Raw genomic sequence first — 20,830 nt, 5'->3', positions numbered from 1 at the left:
TGATTTCAGAACATAAATTCGCATTTTTGTTCTACTCTGAGTTGCCACAACTCTTGTGACGCAGAAATGCTGTTCTAAAACAATCCTAGAGTATCTTAATCTAAATATCCGAATACGATGCCATGCTTACAATCAATTACTCACCTAAGTCATCACTGCAATAAGTCCACACTTGTTCAGACTACCACTCCAGCACCCAAGGAGATTTTCTTTGCACACAGAAGTAGTCGATACAACTCGGAAATATTAGTATCACAAATATGTAATTTTTATTATCATTATTAAAATTCATAACTGGGTTACATACAATAATGACTTTTTACAATTTTGCTAATGTGTCTGCTTCTTTTTTTTTCTTTCAGTGTGAGTTAACTCTTCACGCTCTCCTTACAGCTTGCTATTTTTGAATGTACGAGTTTCGTTTTTAAAATAGTACCATCCCCATTATTCTTCGGTAATTTGTGGTTTCTTCTTCTTCTTCTTCTTCGCCATCGTTCTGCCTGTTTCATCTTCAAATATTAATAATTAAAATGAGTCGTATAGCACATTTCGACTAGGTTCACTTCTTTTCATTGTTTCTGTGTGTGTGTGTGTTTTTGTTTTGGTTTTAGATTTAATCGTTATAACTTCGTCCACCGAACTTTCCTTTGTCCTTTCACTAAATACTCGTCAATCGTTCGTTTTCGGTTATCACTCCGTTAGTATACAGTGCTAGTTTTTGTTTTCCGGTTCGTTCACATCACTCACTCACGGAATCCCACACATCCGTAAATCCCACTCATGCGGAAACTAAAAAGCTCTAACAGGTCAGGAAATTTCATGTGATCCCCCGAGTCCCGATCTCGAGGAGCTTCGGCTCGTTGTTGTTCAGCTGCGATTCCATCGCGTTGATGTTCGATTTGAGTCGCAGCATCTGCAGCTCGACGCGGGCATTCTCTCGCTTAAGCTCGCAAATCTCCTCGTCCAAAGTGAGAATGTCTTCGTTGCCGCCGGATCCAACATTGGTTTGCGACTGGGACTGTGCCGGAGTTCCTCCTACGGCAACCGGAACCGATCCCGGATCCGACGGGTGACTGTTCTTCGCGCGATGGTCATCCGAAGTGGTGCCACTGCCGAGGACACCCCCAAGAGACGGTCCCGTTGCGATGGCCGATCCTCCGCTAGTGCCAAGCAGGCCATTCTTTGTCGGATTATAGTTCGTTGCCAGGTCTGTCGAAGCAATAGAGATCCAGATCTTTAGGACACACCTACACAATGGGTCAATCTTCGATCAGCTTACCGTTGAATGATTTGGCTGCCGCCGAGGTCGAGTTCATGAGGACCTCGTCGCTGTAGCGTGGCTTCTTGTTCGCCTGCTGGCCGGCGGCAGCTTGAGCCGTCGGGCAACTGGCCGTCGTGCGATGGGTACTGAAGGTACCATCGATATGCCCGTTTCCATCGCAACCCGGTGTCTGACACTGGAACGGTTCGAACTTACCGGCTGCGGCTTGGGCCATCGCTGCCTTCGCTTGCTCGATGGTACCGCCACTCTCCAGGATATGCATCTTGTTGCGCAACGCTATCGGACAGCCGGACGCACTGTTGAAGAAACCGACAGACATTGGTAAGGTTTTGAGGGTAACTGGTTTAGCTTTTGATGACTACCTTCGGTGTGACAGGAACTTGCCCGTGGAGTGACCGGATCCATCGCAACCCGGAATAGGGCATCTGCTTGGTGGAGAGGAATCGAAAAGACAGAGAAAGGGAAAGAAAATACGGCACAAATGAATGGATAGGAATCTTCCTGGCAAAGTGGCAAGGTTTTACCTTAGAGGTTCGGATTCCTGGCCGTCGCGGGGTTTGCTCTTCGGTTTCGACGCCCGGGGGCACCCGGAGAGACTCCGGTGGGAGCTGTAGTTGCCGGTGGCATGACCGGATCCGTCGCATCCGGGGGTTGGACATTTCAGTTCTTGCGATTGCGATGGGAACTGCGGTCGTTCCAGGCGTTGGTATCCGGTAAGACTGCAGAATGGAAGGCTTGTTTAATTTTGTTATTATTTTGGTGGAATTTAGCTTTTTGACGGTTTGAAAAGTAAATCATACATATTTTTTAATCAATGTACGGAGTTTGGGTTTTCGGAGGTAGAAAGTTCTAAAGAAGCTTCCAGAAGAAAATTCTTAAGAAGAATTTTAGGGAAGCAAATTCTGAGTAGCTACGCAGTAAAACAGCATTTTTTCAAGGTCTGCGGTGTTCTAACGGAATTATCAATTCTATACTTTCATCTTCGCATCTATCTTATAAATTTTCTCTTTAGTCTGATATTGGCATTCATTAGGTAGGGTAAATGATGGCTTCGGCACCCATCGACTGTTTTAGGCAACCAACATTTAAACGATATGTTGCAGTATTTTCTGACCAAAAACGCATCGCTGAAGCTATTTACACGATTCCTTAGTCTTTCAGCTTCAATCTGATTAAATGTTTACGACTGAGGAAACGTGTTATGCCAGATTGGTTTATACGTACTACAAAATACGGCTGATTTCAAGTTGCCTAGATAACGCGCAGTTCATACGGAATGGTTGCCCAGGAAAAATAGACTGCCGACTCAGTGCCGACAATGGTCACACTCAACTGAGAATCGTTCGGACAACTCTCGCGTCACTTTTCAAATAGACCAATGTAACATATCCGTCATTTTGAGAAAATCAAAGTTGAAGTTCGACAGATTGTTATTTTAACTGTTTAGAAACAATACATTTTGCAATACTATTTTTAATGTAGTCAGTGAATAATAACGTTGAAAATTCAGTAGCAACGCTAAAATCACAGTTTTACTTTGAATTTCATGCTACAATATAGAAAAACCACATAGGACGTTTTGACTAGTCAATTTTTACATCCGACATGTTACATTGAATGATTTTTTTCAATGTCATAATCAATGAGTGGACGCTTTTTTCTACATGATACTAGATTCCCATTCACAGATTTCAGAGCAGAGTACTTAACTTTATATTGTCCCGCCTTTAGAAATTTAGTACCTATCATGTTAGGTAGTCCAAATGACCGAAATAACAATCATGCACCCATCATTTCAAACTGTACATTGGACAATTTTTGACCTTTGATTATCTTCAATAAATTAAAGTGAATTTGGATTGGTGTTTTTGCATCACATGCTGTTCGGTTCCGAACGTTTGAATTTGCGTTAATATGTCCATTTTGTCCCTATCTTCCCTTACATTCCAAACGAAAAGTTGAATCTTTTTGCCCATCTAGAACCCCTCGTCTTTCCCGTTGTCAGTGTCCAATCCATATTTTTGTTTGTGCCTCTTTCGACATTCCCATGTAAATAGGCGGAGCCTATTCTGTATAACCCTCACGCACGACAGAGAAAGTGTTAGTATGTAAGTGAACGTCAAAGGGCGCAGTTTTTTTATTAGTATTTTAGTCGTCTTACGATAAAAGTCAAGAAAATAAACATTGTTACACAGAGAAGCCGAATTTTTCATTTCTCCACTAAAGGGAGCATCATTCCGATCCTATCCACTGCGGAACTGAAGCATCTGATCGCTGCTGTTGCTGAACCTGTTGCCGAACAGTCCACCCGTCCCGTTGCTCATCGGAGCAGCACCCAAGGAAGCAATTAGTGTTGATTCCTTCGATTCGGTCCACAATTAGATCCCTCCCGTGGTAGTCTAATGTGGATACCGTTTTGACTGCACACGGATCACCTATTGCTTAACTGTAATCAAATACCCGCTGCTGGAGCACCAACTAGAGAATCCAACAATCTCTGGCCTGTTGGTTGTTATCCAGTGGCAATTTTTGATTATTCCCCGAAGGGAGTTCCATTCCGGAGATTTTTACGTTGTGCACCGCACATTGTTTGGTCCTTCGAGCCGGATTCAGCATCGGTGCTTTGCAGTTGCAGTTGGATAATTTAGTAGCTCTAGTGGAGAAACCATCCATCACCATCGTTCGCGTTCCGAAAGTACAGTTCGCGCGAGTGAAGTGAAAATATTGAAGCACGTCCGAACGAGTTTTAGAAAAGACAGTACAGTCGTGTGTGTGCCCAGTTGAGACGAAGAAAAGACAGTACAGTCGTGTGTGTGCCCAGTTGGGACGAAGAAAGAACAGTAGTGTAGTGAGTGTGCCCTATTGGGCTGAAGAAACAGTCGCAAGTTCCACGCATCTATGTCGCTGCTCCACACCCCCCAAAAAGGTGCTGCTAAGATGGCCGATGTGAAGACGCTCGTACATCTTCATGGCCAAGCGAAAGCCAAGGTGACCAGGATACGGAAAGCCATTGAAGAGACTTCGGAAGCTGGCGTTGTTCAATTTACCCTCGCCCAGCTAAAGGTGTATGCCAAGAATCTGGAGGCCCACTTCCAAGAGTACCTCAGTTTCCATCACCAAATCATTGCATTGCTGCCGCCGGAAAAGCTAGATCAGAACGATGATACGTACATTCAGTTTGAGACTCATCACATCGAAACCGCTACGATGGTGGAAGCCCTGATCCAGTCCGTTATACCGCAACCCACTCCTCCCACAGTAGTGCCCATGCCTGCGCCAGGTTTCCAGCAACAGCAAATTGTTGTACAGCAGCAACCGCTTCCGGTTCCTATCCCTTCGTTTGATGGGAAGCCGGAGAATTGGCCAAGGTTCCAGCAGGTGTTTTCGGATATCATGGCCAGATCCAGGGACTCCAATGCAGTCAAGCTACACCATCTTGAGAGGGCACTTGCGGGTGGATCTGCCGCCAAGATCATCGACCCAAAAACGCTCAGTGAAGGCAATTTCATCCATGCTTGGGAGCTGCTGCTTGACGTTTACGAGGTCGAACGAAAGGCAGTAGATTCGCATATCCATGGCTTGCTGAGCTTGAAACGTATGAGCAAGGAGTGCTCCAAGCAGATGAGGGAGCTCATAAACGAATTAACCCGCCACGTTGAAGGTTTAAGGCTGTTGGAGCAGAATTTGGAAGGCGTTTCCGAGCGTTTTGTTGTCGTCGTCCTATCCGATGCATTCGATCCCGAGACGCGGAAGCAGTGGGAGGCCACCATTCCCCATAAGCAGATTCCGAATTACGAAGACACCGTGACGTTTTTGAAGGAGCGATGTTCGTTGTTGGAGCGTTGTGAAGCCAGTCACCCAAGGTCGTCGTCAGCCAAGGAATGCAGTCAGAAGTCTATCCCGAAGCCCCCTACGATGAAATCGTTCGCTATGGCTACACCCGTAGCTAATAGTGATGCGAAATGTGAGATCTGCAGTGCGAGCCATCCCAACTTTAAGTGTGATAAGTTTATATCTCTGACGGTACCCCTACGCAGAGTCAAGGTAAGAGAGCTTAATCTCTGTTTTAACTGTTTGAGAAAGGGCCACCTTGCATCTAAATGCCCTTCGAGTAAATCCTGCCAGGAGTGTCAAAGCAGACACAATACGTTACTTCATGAGCCCAAAGTTTCAAAACCTGATCCAAGCCTCGTTCCAAGGTCCAACCCAGAATCCACCAAAGTTGTCGTTAATTCCCAAGTTCCTGCTCTGGTTGAAAGTGTATCGTCATTGTCCAATCCGGTTCATAAGGTTCCTCGATCGGATGGCACGCTTTTGCTTACGGCCATAATTGATGTCCTAGACAGTAATGGAAATCCCCACCCTTGCCGTGCATTCCTCGACTGTGGTTCCCAACCACATTTGGTGTCCCGTTCGTTTGTTGAATATTTGGAAATTGAACAGAAACCTACACATGTGGAAATTTTCGGAGCTACCGGTAAAAAATCGGTGCTGGACAAAAGGGTGACACTTTCGATCCGTTCTCGTTGCATGGAATTTCAGGCCCAAATAGAATGTTTGGTCACCGATGTGGTTACTGGTCCTCTCCCTGGTCGAAAACTAGATACCCGATCATGGAAAATTCCTTCAGGTTTATCCCTTGCCGATCCTACCTTCCATACACCCGGAGAAGTCGATTTGCTGATTGGTGTTAAACTGTTCTTCCACTTGATGTTACCCGGGCAGTTGATGTTGGGAAATCAGTTACCGATCCTAAGGGAAACCCGATTGGGTTGGGTTGTTGCTGGTGGTGCTGAGGGTGCAGATGAGACTCAGCATTGCTACACGGCTAGTTTGCGGCCCCTCACAGAATGCATGGAAAGGTTTTGGTCGATTGAGTCGATTGAGTCTAGTGATGCTGTGTCTAAGGAGGAGCAAGATTGTGAGCAGCTTTTCAGTTCCACTTCCGTTCGAAACCCTGATGGTACTTACACTGTCCACCTTCCGTTGAAGGAATCCGTAAGTGAGTTAGGTAATAACCGATCGTTGGCCCTAAAGCGTTTCCACATTCTGGAGCATCGATTCAGTAAGAATGCCGATTTGAAGGGTGCTTACGTTGATTTCATCAACGAGTATAAGTCGTTGTCCCATTGTAAGGAAGTTTCCGAGGTAGATGACGTCCCTGGGAAGTTGGTTCACTATTTACCTCACCATGCGGTTTTGAAACCAAGTAGTTCCACCACCCGTTTAAGAGTTGTCTTCGATGCCTCGGCTCGAACAACTGGTCCATCTCTCAATGATGTTTTGATGATTGGTCCGACGGTTCAGCCTGACATTTTTTCACTAAATCTGCGGTTCCGCAAACATCGTTTTGCATTAAAGGTTGATGTTTCAAAAATGTTTAGAAGAATCAAGGTTAATGAGGATCATTCTCCCCTTCAGAGAATTTATTGGAGGGAAAACCCTGATGACCCACTTCAGATACTAGAGTTGACAACCGTTACATATGGGACAGCCAGTGCTCCATTCTTGGCCACCCGAACATTGTTGCAGTTAGCCCGTGATGAATCCCACCATTTTCCAACAGCTTCCAAGGTTTTAGAAGAGGATGTTTATATGGATGACGTGGTATCAGGAGCTGACACCATTGAGCAGGCCATTGCTCTTCGTGTGGAGTTGACAAATTTGTTGAACTCTGGAGGTTTCCCAGTCCACAAGTGGTGTGCGAGTGATCCAGCCATTCTCGACACAGTTCCTGATGAAGATCGTGAGAAATTCATGGAGTTAGTGGATTCAGATTTCAACAAGGTCATCAAAACCCTGGGTCTATTATGGGATCCAGATGAGGATATTTTTCGTTATCATTGTGAACTGAAGTTTCAGTCTCCGCCCATCACAACCAAACGTATCGTCCTCTCTGAGATTGCTAGGATATTTGATCCATTGGGGCTAATTGCTCCAGTAATCGTTTTGGCAAAGGAGATTATGCAGTGTTTATGGAAGGATGGTTTGGGTTGGGACGACTCGTTGGAAGGTGATGTTTTGCAATCTTGGCTTACATTTAGAGATTCGTTGAAGTACATTGATATGATCAAAATTCCCCGCTACGTTGGATTGGTAGATGTCAGACGCGTCGAAATACATGGGTTCGCTGACGCTTCCAATCGTGCTTACGGAGCAGTCGTTTATCTGAGAGTGGTTTCTGCTAACGAGGTCAAGGTTTCGCTGCTCTGCAGTAAATCAAGGATTGCTCCCCTGAAACCTTTGACAATTCCCAAAATGGAATTATGTGCCGCCTTATTGTTGTCCAGACTGGTCCCCAAGTGCGTCTCGTCTTTGAAGATTGACATTCAGCGTATCTGCTTGTGGTCCGACAGTCGTATTGTGCTTGCTTGGTTGAAGAAGTCTGCCAGTCAGCTCGAAGTGTTTGTCCGCAATCGCGTGACGGAAATCAATTCAAACACCGACGGATGTTACTGGTCATACATCCGTTCTGAAGACAACCCAGCCGATGTTGTGTCCAGAGGACAGTTTCCACAGGTTCTAGCGATTAATAGTTTGTGGTGGAGTGGACCGTCCTTTTTGAAATTACACCAGTATGAAGTCGCCGTTCCTGATTCGTTACCAGAATCAGAATTACCAGATGTTATTTCGGTTATAACTGCTGCCTCTGTTCCGGTTGTTCAGCAAGACGTTCCTTTTCTTGAAGCTTTCGGTTCATTCCGAAAATTGCAGAGGGTTGTTGGGTATGTCTTACGTTTTGTGAACAACTGCAGATGCAGCCGAGCGGACCGTTTGTGTAATAAAAATTTGACCGTACCCGAATTACGTAAATCGATGACTGTTATTATTGGATTGGTTCAACGTCTGGAATGGTCGGATGAAATTAATCTGATTTCGTGTGGAAAGCCTAGTCGTCATCTAGCAACGCTAGATCCAGTGTTGGTGGATGGCCTGTTGAGAGTAGGTGGTAGATTAGAGAATTCTCGCCTGCCTTATGATGCTCGACACCAATTATTGCTTCCGAATAAGAGCCCTGTTTGTGAACAGCTTATTCGTGATATGCATTTGGAAAATCTTCATCTTGGACCCTCCGGATTGATGTCACTTCTGCGACAGAGGTTCTGGTTGATTAACGCCAAATCAACCATTCGTAAGGTATTGAGAAAATGTGTTACCTGTTTTCGATCTCGCCCTCGTTGTTTACAGCCCATGATGGGTCGTTTGCCCGAAGCTCGTGTCGTTCCTTCCGCTCCATTTTCTCGCACCGGTGTGGACTTTGCCGGGCCGGTATTCATAAAGGTTGGTCTTCGGAAGTCCGTGCGAGTAAAGGCCTACATTTGTATTTTTGTGTGTCTCGCTACCAAGGCCATTCACTTAGAATTAGTTTCTGATCTCTCGTCCGCGGCTTTTGTAGCAGCTCTCCTCCGATTTATTAGCCGTCGTGGTCTGGTAGAGGAAATTCACTCTGACCACGGCACAAACTTTGCTGGAGCAAGGTCGGATCTTCACGATCTTTATTTAATGTTCCGGGATGATCAGGTCAAAGGAAGGATTGATGAATTCTGTAGCGCTCGAGAAATCGTCTGGAAATTCATACCACCTCGGTCTCCGAATTTTGGTATTTTAGTCGTCTTACGATAAAAGTCAAGAAAATAAACATTGTTACACAGAGAAGCCGAATTTTTCATTTCTCCACTAAAGGGAGCATCATTCCGATCCTATCCACTGCGGAACTGAAGCATCTGATCGCTGCTGTTGCTGAACCTGTTGCCGAACAGTCCACCCGTCCCGTTGCTCATCGGAGCAGCACCCAAGGAAGCAATTAGTGTTGATTCCTTCGATTCGGTCCACAATTAGATCCCTCCCGTGGTAGTCTAATGTGGATACCGTTTTGACTGCACACGGATCACCTATTGCTTAACTGTAATCAAATACCCGCTGCTGGAGCACCAACTAGAGAATCCAACAATCTCTGGCCTGTTGGTTGTTATCCAGTGGCAATTTTTGATTATTCCCCGAAGGGAGTTCCATTCCGGAGATTTTTACGTTGTGCACCGCACACATGCAATGAAAGAAGAGCAATAATTGCTTATCTTTTGACAGATACGCGTATTTCGTCTACTAATTGCAGACTTCATCAGTGCCAAGTACTCAACAACACCACGTTCTGTCAGCGATAGTCGGTTGATGCGAAGACGAGTGTCACGTGAGTGTCATGATATTTTGCATCCACTGAATGCCACGAGCTCTTGGGAACTTCCGCATCAAGAACCTGATATAAACGTTAAACCCTGAAACAGTAAACGTATTGCCTATTAAGATCTCCAATGGTAACATCAATTGTAATAGCACAAACATCTCTGGTTGTTATTTCTAAGATTTGCGTAACGACGATTACGTTCTCAACACGCATTCATGTTCGAGGGGCATGGCATTCTACTTTTTCTTAAAGTAGCTAAGGTGGTTCACAACGTTTCCTAGATAAAAATTTCCTTTACGAAAGTAAGGTTACGGTGTTACAATCAGCGATCTTATGATTCATGAGTGTTCACTCAGAGTGAGCGCTCGCGAGTCGTAAAATCGCTGATTGTGACTATCTGAAAGCAAATTTGACAGGTTTCATGTGTCAAACACTTGCCTTTCAACCTCTTCTTGTATATAACAAGTACAAAATATGATTATAACATCTAATGATTTCAAAATTCAGAAAATCATGTTTTTATAGCAAGTGAGTGGAAGCAAGCCTGCTTAACAGCAGTCATCATTTATAGCTACACCGTGGATAATAATTTGACAGTTTCTTTTGAACCGATGCATGCCACTTTTGATTCCAAAATTGGCGACTTGAATCGATTTCCGGCTTCTACACGACGTCCTCTTTCCGGAAATACCCATATTGTAGGGTATTTGACAGTTTTTCTTGAATCGATGGCTGCCATCTTGGATTCCAAAATGACGTCTGGCATCGATTTCCAGCCTCTACACGTCATCCCTTTTCCGCACACTAGCGCCACGAAGTGAGAGAGTTCTTAAATGAAATGACCACCATCCAAAAGGACTTGGTCACCTGAACAACTACAACATGTAGACAGCAACTTACTACATGGCCAGGTTCTCGAGATACAGTTTAGATAGGAAGTTCACATTCACATTAGCGCTAATATGAACGTCATACAAAAGGACATGATCACCTGAACAATTTTGCTGAAGACAGTAACCTTCTATATGACCAGGATTTTTAGATGCAGCTTATATGGAAGCTCATGTGCACACTAGCGCGCTGCATAGTGAGAGAGTTCTGAACTAATATGGCCACCATCCGAACGGACTTGGTCACTGGAACAACTTTGCTGAAGATAGTAACTTTCTATATGGTCAGATTCACGAAATATTCTATGTTTCTACCTAAGATCCATATATTTAGTGCCCGTCATAAGTAACATAAAAATGAAGCGCCTCTAGCGGCTTAGTTCCCAATTAAACATGAATCCAATGACACAGGCTTGTCGGTCTATCCCAGTAAAACAACTTTTTTGAAGACAGCCCAGGTAACAATTTGATGCTTAACAAGTGTTATTCAATCGATTTTAATTCAGCCTTTTTTGAATAATTGTTGTACATAGACCACGTTAGCCTTTGTTCAGCTTTTGAACATCTAAATCTGGTGATTTTAATCAGCCAAAAGCTTAACAGTTATTTAAATTATTATCTTTTCAAGGCATTAAATAACAGTCTTTTCCAACCCTTGTTCAGCCTTCTTTATTTAGTTTTATTTAGAAAAAAAAAAATGAAGACCGCTTCACATCTTATATATTTTTATGGGACTGAAACAAGGTGCTGACTAACTAATTGTATTTATATATTTATATTGTTACTACAAGTCTGAAAATCACCTTTTAATTTCGGGATTCGAACCGGCAGTCGCTGATTTACAGGCATCCATCATACCTATTGTACCACTTAACCATATGTGTGGCAAAATGTATGATCATTAGCTTGAAACACGTCAAATTTAAGTTGAATAACAGCAACCGGAAGGCTATTAAACAGCAATGCAGAATTGTAAACATTCCTTTCATTTTCAAGTGTAGGTAACACAATGTGGACACAAGAGTGCGATTTATTTCAATTGTCATGTGGAAGCAGTTTTAGTACCATAATTGGGTTATATTTTTGGAATTCTGTCTGATAATTCAGTGCAATATAGCAGTCAAAACACAGAAATACAAATTTTAATGCTTCCGACGTGGTCACAGCCCACTTCTACCTGGAAGTATGCCTAAAAAGCTCCTCTACCTTGTCTCTACTGCTGCCGCTGCTTGGGATTAGAAAGGTAGGCAGTGTATTTAGAAGAACTACAATGCTGGAAATGCAACGAGTGACACTGACTACATTTAACAAATCAGGCTATCAAAATATGTTTAGTGCATTACTGATTTGTGGAGTTGTGTTAAGCTAAACTAAGGCTTGTTCAATCTTTAGATCAGCTAACTAATTGAGGTTGAATTATGGGGATATAATTAGCTTCACGCACTTCTAATCCACTAAATATTCAGCCTGCTGTTAATCAGCTTTGTACACCTTAAATCAACCAATAATCAGCTTCGGTTCTTACTGTTCAGCATGAATTGTTACTTGGGAGTATAGCTCTATATATTGAAACAAATGAGATAATCCGCCATAGCCAAGCCAAGCTGTGGGTATCCTTATTCGCGGATAGCCCGACAATAAGGAATCCGCCAATAAGGATTCCTGACTGTAGCTAGAACTAGGAATCGGTGGTATGTCTTACATCGCGTAACGTACCAGGAAAAGGTGACCTACCCACGTTACGGGTATACCTTAACAAGGCATGTTTCTTGTTTGAACCCAAGTGTGATCGAAAACTCTCCGGATGTAGCAAGGAAGCGGCTTGAGAATTGTTTGGAGTACTTGGTCGATCATCATCATTTGGCAAGTACTATTGTTGCGGACATGGTGAAGAATGAAGATTCGGAGCTTTCTGCAATGGCATTCTTCAAAGCAGCTTGTTCAAGTTACAGCAGACAGGAGACACGGGTTGACAGCTTTTGGTTGATGGTAATTCCGGAAAATAGCTTTATAATTTGCAATCGTTTATCAAGATGATCCATAGTCTATCCCACGGAAACGCAGCTCAGGAGGGAAGATTATCCGTTAACAAGGAGTGCCTAGTGGTTAACCAGTCCGAAGATGGTGTGGTAGCACAACGAATAGTACATGATGGGATGATTGCTGCTGACGGTGTTTGACAAGCAGCTCATTCAATATTGCAGATGTGCACGAAGTCGTTACCAGGAATGTTTGGATGGAAAGCGAGCTGAGGATTCCGCCAAAGATAAAGAAGCCAACCGGAATAGGGAAGCTGTCTGAGCAATCAAGATGCTAGAAATGAAGAGAGTCAAATTTTTGGTAGACGCAGAGAAAGAAGCTGCTACTTTGGACGCAGATCTTAGTGAGCCGAAGAAGTAAAGTGTACTATTTCTCCTCACGTTTTTAATAAACAAAACCGAACATAGTAGAAGATTCTAATTTCAAATAACAGACTAGAGTGGTAATTTTTATACGATAGATGAGGAGACGAAAGGGAATGAAAGTATGAGCAAACGATCAACGAGTAGGCTGTACGTGTGATCGAACCTGACGTTTGTTTTTTCCGTGGAGTTTTTTTATTAATCTATAATCGGTTGCTGATTTTTCCAAAACCAGGCCAAAGAGACAATTTCTAGTTCCTCAGTTCCTATTATTTGCCGCTGATAAGCAGTTCCGAAGCCAAGTTGAACCTCCACGAGACGTTCCATCATTCGTCCCATCATTAGTTCCATCATTCGTTGAGTCGCAGCGTTGAACCTGACTATTGGCCACGAAAATTTGTTTATCTCAAAACGACGGAAGACATTCCGCGCAACTACCATAAACCGGACTAGTTCATGTTGATCTTCGTCAAACTTCGTCTACAATTTGGACTTCTACATCAACACATGTCAAGCAGCCTTCCGGTTCAATTGGCTAAACTTGGTGAGTTCGTTCCATTTTGTAAATTTTTGTCTTTTTAAAACCAGTAACGTTGGGAGATCACCTTTTTGTGATGCGTTACTGGTATAACATCTACCACCGAACCCTGACAGCAGTCGTGACAACTTCAAACTAAGGAGATCAGTATTTCCAGTTATCAAAGGATCACATTTTAGTCCTTTTTATTTTTTATGACTTGATAATAGTGACAAGACTCGGGTAGTGACCACCGCCGTTATGCATTTCTTTATTCATTTCATATATTTCATTCATGTTCAAATCAAAATATTGTTTATGTTCATAGATTTCACATAATGCTTTTCCCTTTGTCCTTCTCCTTTTCCTTTCTCTCTTCTCTTTTCAGAATGCGAGTAATGGCGCTATAGCCAATAGTCATAAAAGACTAGGACAAGAGCTAGTGCTCATGTCCCAACCGTCAGAAGAAAGTGGAGCATCACTTAGTCTTTCTAACTTTGATGCTTCCAACGACCAAGCAATCATATAATTACCAAAATCGGAACGTACGGTACGAGATGTCCAAGTTTCATCCAATTATTGGATTCTGAAGCATCGTGTTTAAATCTTTGATTTTAACAGGCCCGATGTTTTCTGAATCATCTTGTCCCTTAAATGCTGCACAGTAGGCCTGGCCGTTTTGATATGTGTGACGCATCTTCGATGTGAAACATATATCAAATAGACAAGAAAAATGATGAAGGTATATATATCATTTTCCAGGATGCTTTCAAGAACTGGCTGTGTTGGTGTTAGATTAGATTAGATAGATGAGGAGATGAAAGTATAGAGTTGATAGTTCCTACTCTAACGTGTAACCAGTAGCAGCACCTACCTTACCCGTGTCCTCTTGAGATCGTCAAGTCGACGATGACAGGAGCACATACCGTGGTAAAGGTAACAATAGCTGCAATTTCCAAACCTGAGACTGGATGCCTTCCTTCAGATAACAACTCGAGAGCGGTAAAAATCGATAGAACTGTTTCAAACACATCGTCGGTACTTGAGTGTGTCAGTGATCATCTCTTTTTGCCAGTGGTGGCGGGGGGAATACCCCCTCACCACCCCTCTCCAACGGGGGAGTTTGGTAAAGAGAGATGATCAAACCGATTTGCACCTTCATTCATTAAAGTTGTCCTTGCTCGCATTCTACTCTCTATGTAAACAATTTCACACTGCCGTACTGTAACAAAACTATCAACTCTATACTTTCATCTCCTCGTCTATCGTATAAAAATTACAACTCTAGTCTGTTATTTGAAATTAGCATCTTCAAGTATGTAAATCGTTGACTTTACGCATAAGTAATATAAAACAAATAGTTGAATTAAAACCGAACCTTTTCTATTAAACACAATTTCGTTTTACTTTTTATTTGTTTCTTTGAAATATTTGGTGTTGGTTAGCTGGTACACATGTTATGACGGTTCCATGCTGATGCTAATATGATTATAAAGTTGTTAAAAATAACCGGGAAAATGTTTAACGTCTAACCGAGTCCATTAACCCATTAGTTATTTTGTGTTCAAAATTCGAAACATTGCGACTATAAAAACATATAAAATATTGGAATTAAAAAAAATATCAAAATTATGGTACCGTAAAACGGGGTATCTTTGAAAATGCGGGTCACTTTGATAATATAATATAAAGAATAAATTTACTCGCTGTGCTTTTTCCAAATAAGAAACATTGGTTTCACATTGTAGCTTAGGGTATTTCCGTTGATATCGTATATAATTTTTAAATAGTATGTGTTACATATTTTACAAAAATATTAAAAAACCATTTTCGTGTTTAAAGCCTTTTTGAAAAAGCACTCAAACCATCACTTATGAAATGTATTTCCGATACAGCCATCACAAATTCAATGTTGTATTCTTATTGGTTATGACGTTTTCTGATTATATACTCATTCAAAGTTTCATATTTAAAGAACAAAATTGTTTGAGTTTCACTCATTTTTTTCTACATTCATCGAGCATTATCAAAGTAACCCCAAATCAAAATACTGAAGTTCGGTCACAAAACTAAAAAAATGGTGCAAATGCTTTAATTTTCGTTCAACATATTACCACAGACAAACAGACGTAACTCTTCATTGTGTATCTTCGTTCATGCATTTAACGGTTGATTTGAATATTATCAGTTCCGCGAACTACTCGCCGCAGCGCTGGCATCGGATCACTTTGACGTTTCTATACATTCTATAGAACTTTTATGCAATATTGTTTACGAGTTAGCGAGCAAGCTTGTTTTCCGCGGGAAGCCAGAGAGATGTCGTTACTGAGGTTATATGTTTTGAGATACTATGTTTTCAAGAACAAGTTTTTCATAGAGTTACGTCTGTTTGTCTGTGATATTACTAACGAATTGACTCTTAGATCTTCAGTACTTGTTTTAAAAATATAAAATTTGAACAACATTAATTACTGTAAAACATTTTTAGAATATACTTTAAAAAACTATCAATGTTACCCCGTTTTACGGTTTATAATTTGACAATCCAAAAAGATTGCTAAAATCAACCAAGCTTTATACAATTTTGCTGTTTATATAAAACCAGAAAAATTTGGTTTGCACCCGGGAAAAATCGATTCCATTTGAAATGCTTCATGTTGCCAAGCTTTAGCGATTAAAAGTCGTAATGGTTTGTAGTGATGAAAGCAGCTCGGTGGCTTAGCAGCAACCAATTTTGCTTACCGAACATAATATTGTAAATTTAATTTTTTTAGATCATTCCAACAATTTTTGTGGATCAATTTAATTAGCTGGATCATTCGAGATATGTTTATGGGTAATTCGAACAATTTCAATGCTCATTCTTTAAACAATTGTGTTTGTCAAATTTTACGTTAAATTTGGACGATAGTAACATTTTTTATGCATCATTCTCACTTTTTTAGGGATTTTCACCGTAGTTTTATGGATCATTTGGGTGTTTTTTTTTTTAAGAAGCGTTTATCAATTGTTTATGGATCATTTATTTATTTATATATGCAAAAGAATGATTGCCTTTGGGGAACGAATTCCTTTGTTGAAAAGTTCTGGACATTTTGGATTTCAAAACCTAGCACTTTGTATAATTTAAGCATTCTTAAGTGCATGTCCTGTGATGCCTCATGTATTCTAATAGTTGATTTTTACATACTGAAAAGCAGTAAATGATTCACATGAGAAAATTGATAAGATATTTAAGCATAGGCCGAACCAGTGATTTCCAACCAAGGCAGTCTTCAGCTCTAATACTAATTACGGCAGAACTGGGCAAGTTTTTCCAGCCTCCATGCCGCATCAAATCCATCGGATCGGAAACACTCTGGTCAAGAATTTATTTCAGGAGGCTTTAAATACATGAGCATCAACCCGTTAGAATACTTCTTCCGCCAAACCCAAGAAAACAAATCATAAGCAAACAAATGGCTACGAAAGCAGCAGAAATCCACTCACCCGGCCTTCAGCAGATTATCGTGCGGCGAAATGTGCTGCCCCAGTGCGGGTGGCGTTACGAAGCTGGAACTTGAACTCGGCGGATATCCGGAGGGAACGGTCGGTGGGTAAACTCCCGATCCCAGCGAACTGGCATACGGTCCACTGTACTGGTACGCATTCGGCGCATAGCCCGGATAGCCGTTGGTATAGTCCGGCTGAACCACCATCCCGTAGCTAGTGTGCGGACTGTATCCAGCCGAGTACGGAGAAAGGTTTTCGCTCGTGAAGAAGCTCTGGCCACGATCGGTTGCCGTCGCCGACGACGATGGGGGAACGTTGCACTCGCCACTGGTGTCGCGGTAGGTGTCCGCATAGTACGAACCCCCACTGTCCGGAGTGGACTCGCGGCTGTACGAAGCCGACGGGGGCTGTGGCCGAGCGAAGCCAATCCCCAGCGGACGATCGCTGCTGCCGCTAAATTCGGTCTGGTTGACGTCCGTAGTACTGCGCGACTCCGGGACCTCGTTCGTATACACTGGATTATTGTTGTTGTTGTTGTTGTTGTTGTTATTGGGATTGGTATTGTTGTTGTTCACAGTGGCTGGGTTCGTGGTGGGGTTGCTTACGTTCGTTGTTCCGGTGGTGGAGTTTCTTGCAAAATGAGGACTCGTTCCACCGCTAGATAGGAGAGGAGTTCGATTTAGTATAGGTGGGAGAGGGGGAGTTCGAGAAGATGGACTTACCTATTGTTTGAACTGAGATCTAGGGTAGCTTGTGGACTGCTGCGTTGCTGTGGGCTGGCACCAGGTTCGGGACTTGTCGAAGAGATCTTATTCGTTCGCTGATCGTCCGGTTTCCGACTGCCTGGATTAGGGGAAGGAGTACCACTGTTTTTGTAGGGAATGGGAGGGCTCACTTCCTTCACGCTCAAGTTGATTGCCGAGAATCCCGGAGGCATGGTACCACATGTGGGATCGTAGTGGTACATGGGTCTGGGGTAGATCGGACCGGCACTTTCATCCATTTCGACTTTCATCATGGGATGGTGCCGATCCGTTGGACCAGTGGATAAGCCCAAGTGGTGTTGACTGGGTTGAATTTCCGGAGGTGCTGGAGGCTCTGCCGAAATGTATTTCTGTTCTTCATCGAGGATGGACTGTGAGTATCCGTACGAGGAATAGAGATTGCTTCGCTGCGGTGGATAGCTAGTGTCGTATCGTTCGAAAGCTGTCTGCGGAGCCGGTTCGTAAGGTCGATGGTTCGTCAGGTGTGACGCCGAGGTGTCGTATTCACCGAGTCGGTTACCCATCGATGGCGGTGACGACAGGGTGCTCATCTGAGCGTACGAACGCCCATCGTTGAGATCCGTATATCGCAGGTTATCCCGCGTAACGTACGAGTAACTGTTATCGATCATTTTGACTTAACTTGCACTAATCGGGGTAACACTTAGAAATATACACTAACGTAGTAACACTGCTTAGAGTATAATTGGTGATATTCGGTAGAGATCGTATAGATATTGCACTTGTAGTATATTGTAGGGTTTCTTCTAACACTTATCGTTGAATTGTTGGGATCCGATTGGTAAATTTTCCGGATTCAAATCTGAAAGGAAAAAAAGAGATAGATATCCAATCAGTAACCATCCACACCAAGCAAGGTAGATCTTTAAAACTTCTTCATTCGGCTTTAATTATTGACCGCCTGCGGTCGCCCTGTTTCCCCTTTCCGCAAAACACAAACCCATTCAACGGCAAATTCGCTTACATTAAAAATCGGGCCACACCACCCTTCTTTCAAAGAACCATCTCGTAGCCGTAAAAAGATAATGAGCAACTAGAGGCCTTGCACCCCTTTCGCATTTCTCCTCATACATGCTGGAACACTCGGTGCGATTCGGAATGCGCCGTCGGCGGGACCGCACTAGGAGAGATAATAGCAAACCATCATATTTATCTCTGCAACGGAAATAAAATCGTGTTCCTCCGTCGTCCTGCCGTGAAGAGCAGCAAGCAGCATCAACAGCAGCAGCGAACGAGTGTGTCCTAAAGGAATTGCCAAAGACATGAAGGATATGATTTATCGTTCTGCCTTCTGCTGCCAGCCAGCCACCCCCCGCCCTGCTTCCCGCACGCGACAACCGGAGATGACAATTCTTTATTCTTTCCCCCTTGTTCAGGACTGCTTCGGCGAAGAAAGAACCCCTTTTGACTGACTGCCTGCCTGGCTGCCTGGCTGCTACCTTATACGTGTGCTTTGAAGGAAAAATAGTGACGATGACAGTAAAGAGCACTTGTGACATTCATAATTTTTATTGATTATACGGACGATAAAGTAGACGAGAGTGGAGAATCCGGAATGCCGTTTAAATCTCACGGGAAGGTGGCGTGGAGTCGTGTGCTCTGTTCTGAGGATGGCTTCATATTGGTGCATCGGAAAGGCGGTGGAAACATTGGTGAGGACATGTCGTGTTTTTTCCTGTTTTGGGAAAAAGGTGGATTTGGCGTGTTTCCTGTGTCTGTACATGGCTCGGTATGTAATCGCATTGTTATACATTTATTCATGGGTGCATGTTGTGAAGTGGATTTGAATCGCGAAAGTAGCAAAGTGAATGATTTAGTGAATTGATTTACACATAAATAAAATATGATCTAGCCTTGAAATGATTTATAATACTCTGGAAAACGGTGAAGTAAGCGTATCTTTGTAACTATCTTCAGAGTCTTAGATTGAAGCCACTTCGTTTGTTTTATTTGAATAGAATGTTAGGCTTCAGTCTCGCGAAAAATGACGTTTGGCTTGAATCCTGGAGATACAAGAGTTCGTGCACTGAAGAAAATTTGACACACAAGCCGGCCCTTTTTTGCTAAAAATAATCATTTCTCGATTATTTTTTGAATAGGTCCTATGTCCATTTGTCGATAAAACAAAACAACTAACTCCATTAGCTTTCACCACGTTGCTTTGCAATATTACTTTCATTTTTCCATATATATATATATATATATATATATATAGGAAGGACTCGACCTATAATGCCCACCGGCGGTAGTAGTATCAGCATTAGACCTACAGTAGTTTCCCAGTGTCAACAGTCGTGGTTAGGTACTAAATTCGTCTGACTGACACCTAATAAGCCCCCCTCCCCCAATCCATGGATTATCCAAATGTCGGTCCAGAATCTCGATATCTGCCTGTTGTTCCTTCATATTTTTTTTATCCTTGGTCATGCCTGAATCGCATATTAAGCTCCCTGAAACTGCAGCCGGTTCCGATTGCGGACAGCGATTCAGACTGGCTCTGTTATCTCTGGTGTGGTTACCTTCACAATTCTGTTAGCAGCATCTTTCTTAATGTTGCTGTTGCCGTCGGTGATACGAACAGTTGCGAAAGAGCGTAGAGAGACCTCCACAGTCAATCGAATCCGGGTTCAGTCCATAGAATAAGCTGAAAGGCTGACTGATTGGTGAACCCTCAATCGTACCGGGGTGTTCTGTGGGAGAAGCTCCTTACCCATATAATTGACTCTCGGTCCGGATCCTATGGCCATCTAGTTAATACTTAGTTCTAGTTAATTCTGGCGTATTCTGTGGGGCGTGCTGACTCTGACTAGTTCGTTTGGACTTCCCTGAAACTATGGACATCTCTCAAAAGCCGTGTGGACTTTCTATAGAGGTTCATCCCCCAGAAGGCATAAGGACAAAGAGCGTTTTGTCAGTTATACAATCTCTTATTATGATTGGAGACAATTTCGCTGGAAAATGGCACTGACAAAAAATCCCTTTCCCCTTACTGTAAAGTAAACGAAAAAACAAACCTTAGCAACGATTGGCAAAATGTCAACACAAAACAGTGATGCCATTTTATATAATCTTTTGTGTAATACTTGTCATCGTGTGCCATGACCCGCATATCAGTGTGCCACGATGTATTTCGGCACAATGTTCAGAGTTGATTGCCCCTTGGGTGGCCTACTTTAAAAAAAAAACTACAAGGGACAGCCCTATGGGGTTGTACGCAATGAAATGTTAATTGCAGCAGGAGCTTGTGTTTTGAGTAGGAATAGGAATTTGAGCAGAGTTC

At 42.8% G+C, this 20,830-nt stretch overlaps 1 protein-coding gene across 4 annotated transcripts in view; it reads right to left on the bottom strand.

Annotated features, from left to right (window-relative positions):
- Nucleotides 1-352: 352 nt before the first annotated feature.
- Nucleotides 353-20,830, bottom strand: part of LOC135706765 (trithorax group protein osa-like) — a 53,813-nt gene continuing 33,335 nt past the window's right edge. Inside the window, exons 2-7 of one of the 4 annotated variants that reach the window (XM_065228417.1) lie at nt 17,488-18,352; nt 16,763-17,422; nt 1,807-2,016; nt 1,645-1,710; nt 1,280-1,578; nt 353-1,209 (exon numbers count right to left, since the gene is read on the bottom strand). In XM_065228417.1, coding sequence (XP_065084489.1) covers nt 818-1,209; nt 1,280-1,578; nt 1,645-1,710; nt 1,807-2,016; nt 16,763-17,422; nt 17,488-18,161 — 2,301 coding nt within the window. In that variant the 5' untranslated portion in view covers nt 18,162-18,352 and the 3' untranslated portion in view covers nt 353-817. The remainder of the gene's footprint in view (nt 1,210-1,279; nt 1,579-1,644; nt 1,711-1,806; nt 2,017-16,762; nt 17,423-17,487; nt 18,353-20,830) is intronic. The other 3 variants (XM_065228419.1, XM_065228420.1, XM_065228421.1) reach the window with 3 other exon arrangements.

This window comes from Ochlerotatus camptorhynchus, unplaced genomic scaffold (genome assembly GCF_037179485.1).
Source record: "Ochlerotatus camptorhynchus isolate MF236.1 unplaced genomic scaffold, CSIRO-AGI_Acam_v1.1 ptg000290l, whole genome shotgun sequence".
Lineage (NCBI taxonomy): Eukaryota > Metazoa > Arthropoda > Insecta > Diptera > Culicidae > Ochlerotatus > Ochlerotatus camptorhynchus.
The sequence above is the reverse complement of the archived record's forward strand: the minus strand, read 5'-3'. Positions and strand labels throughout refer to the sequence as shown.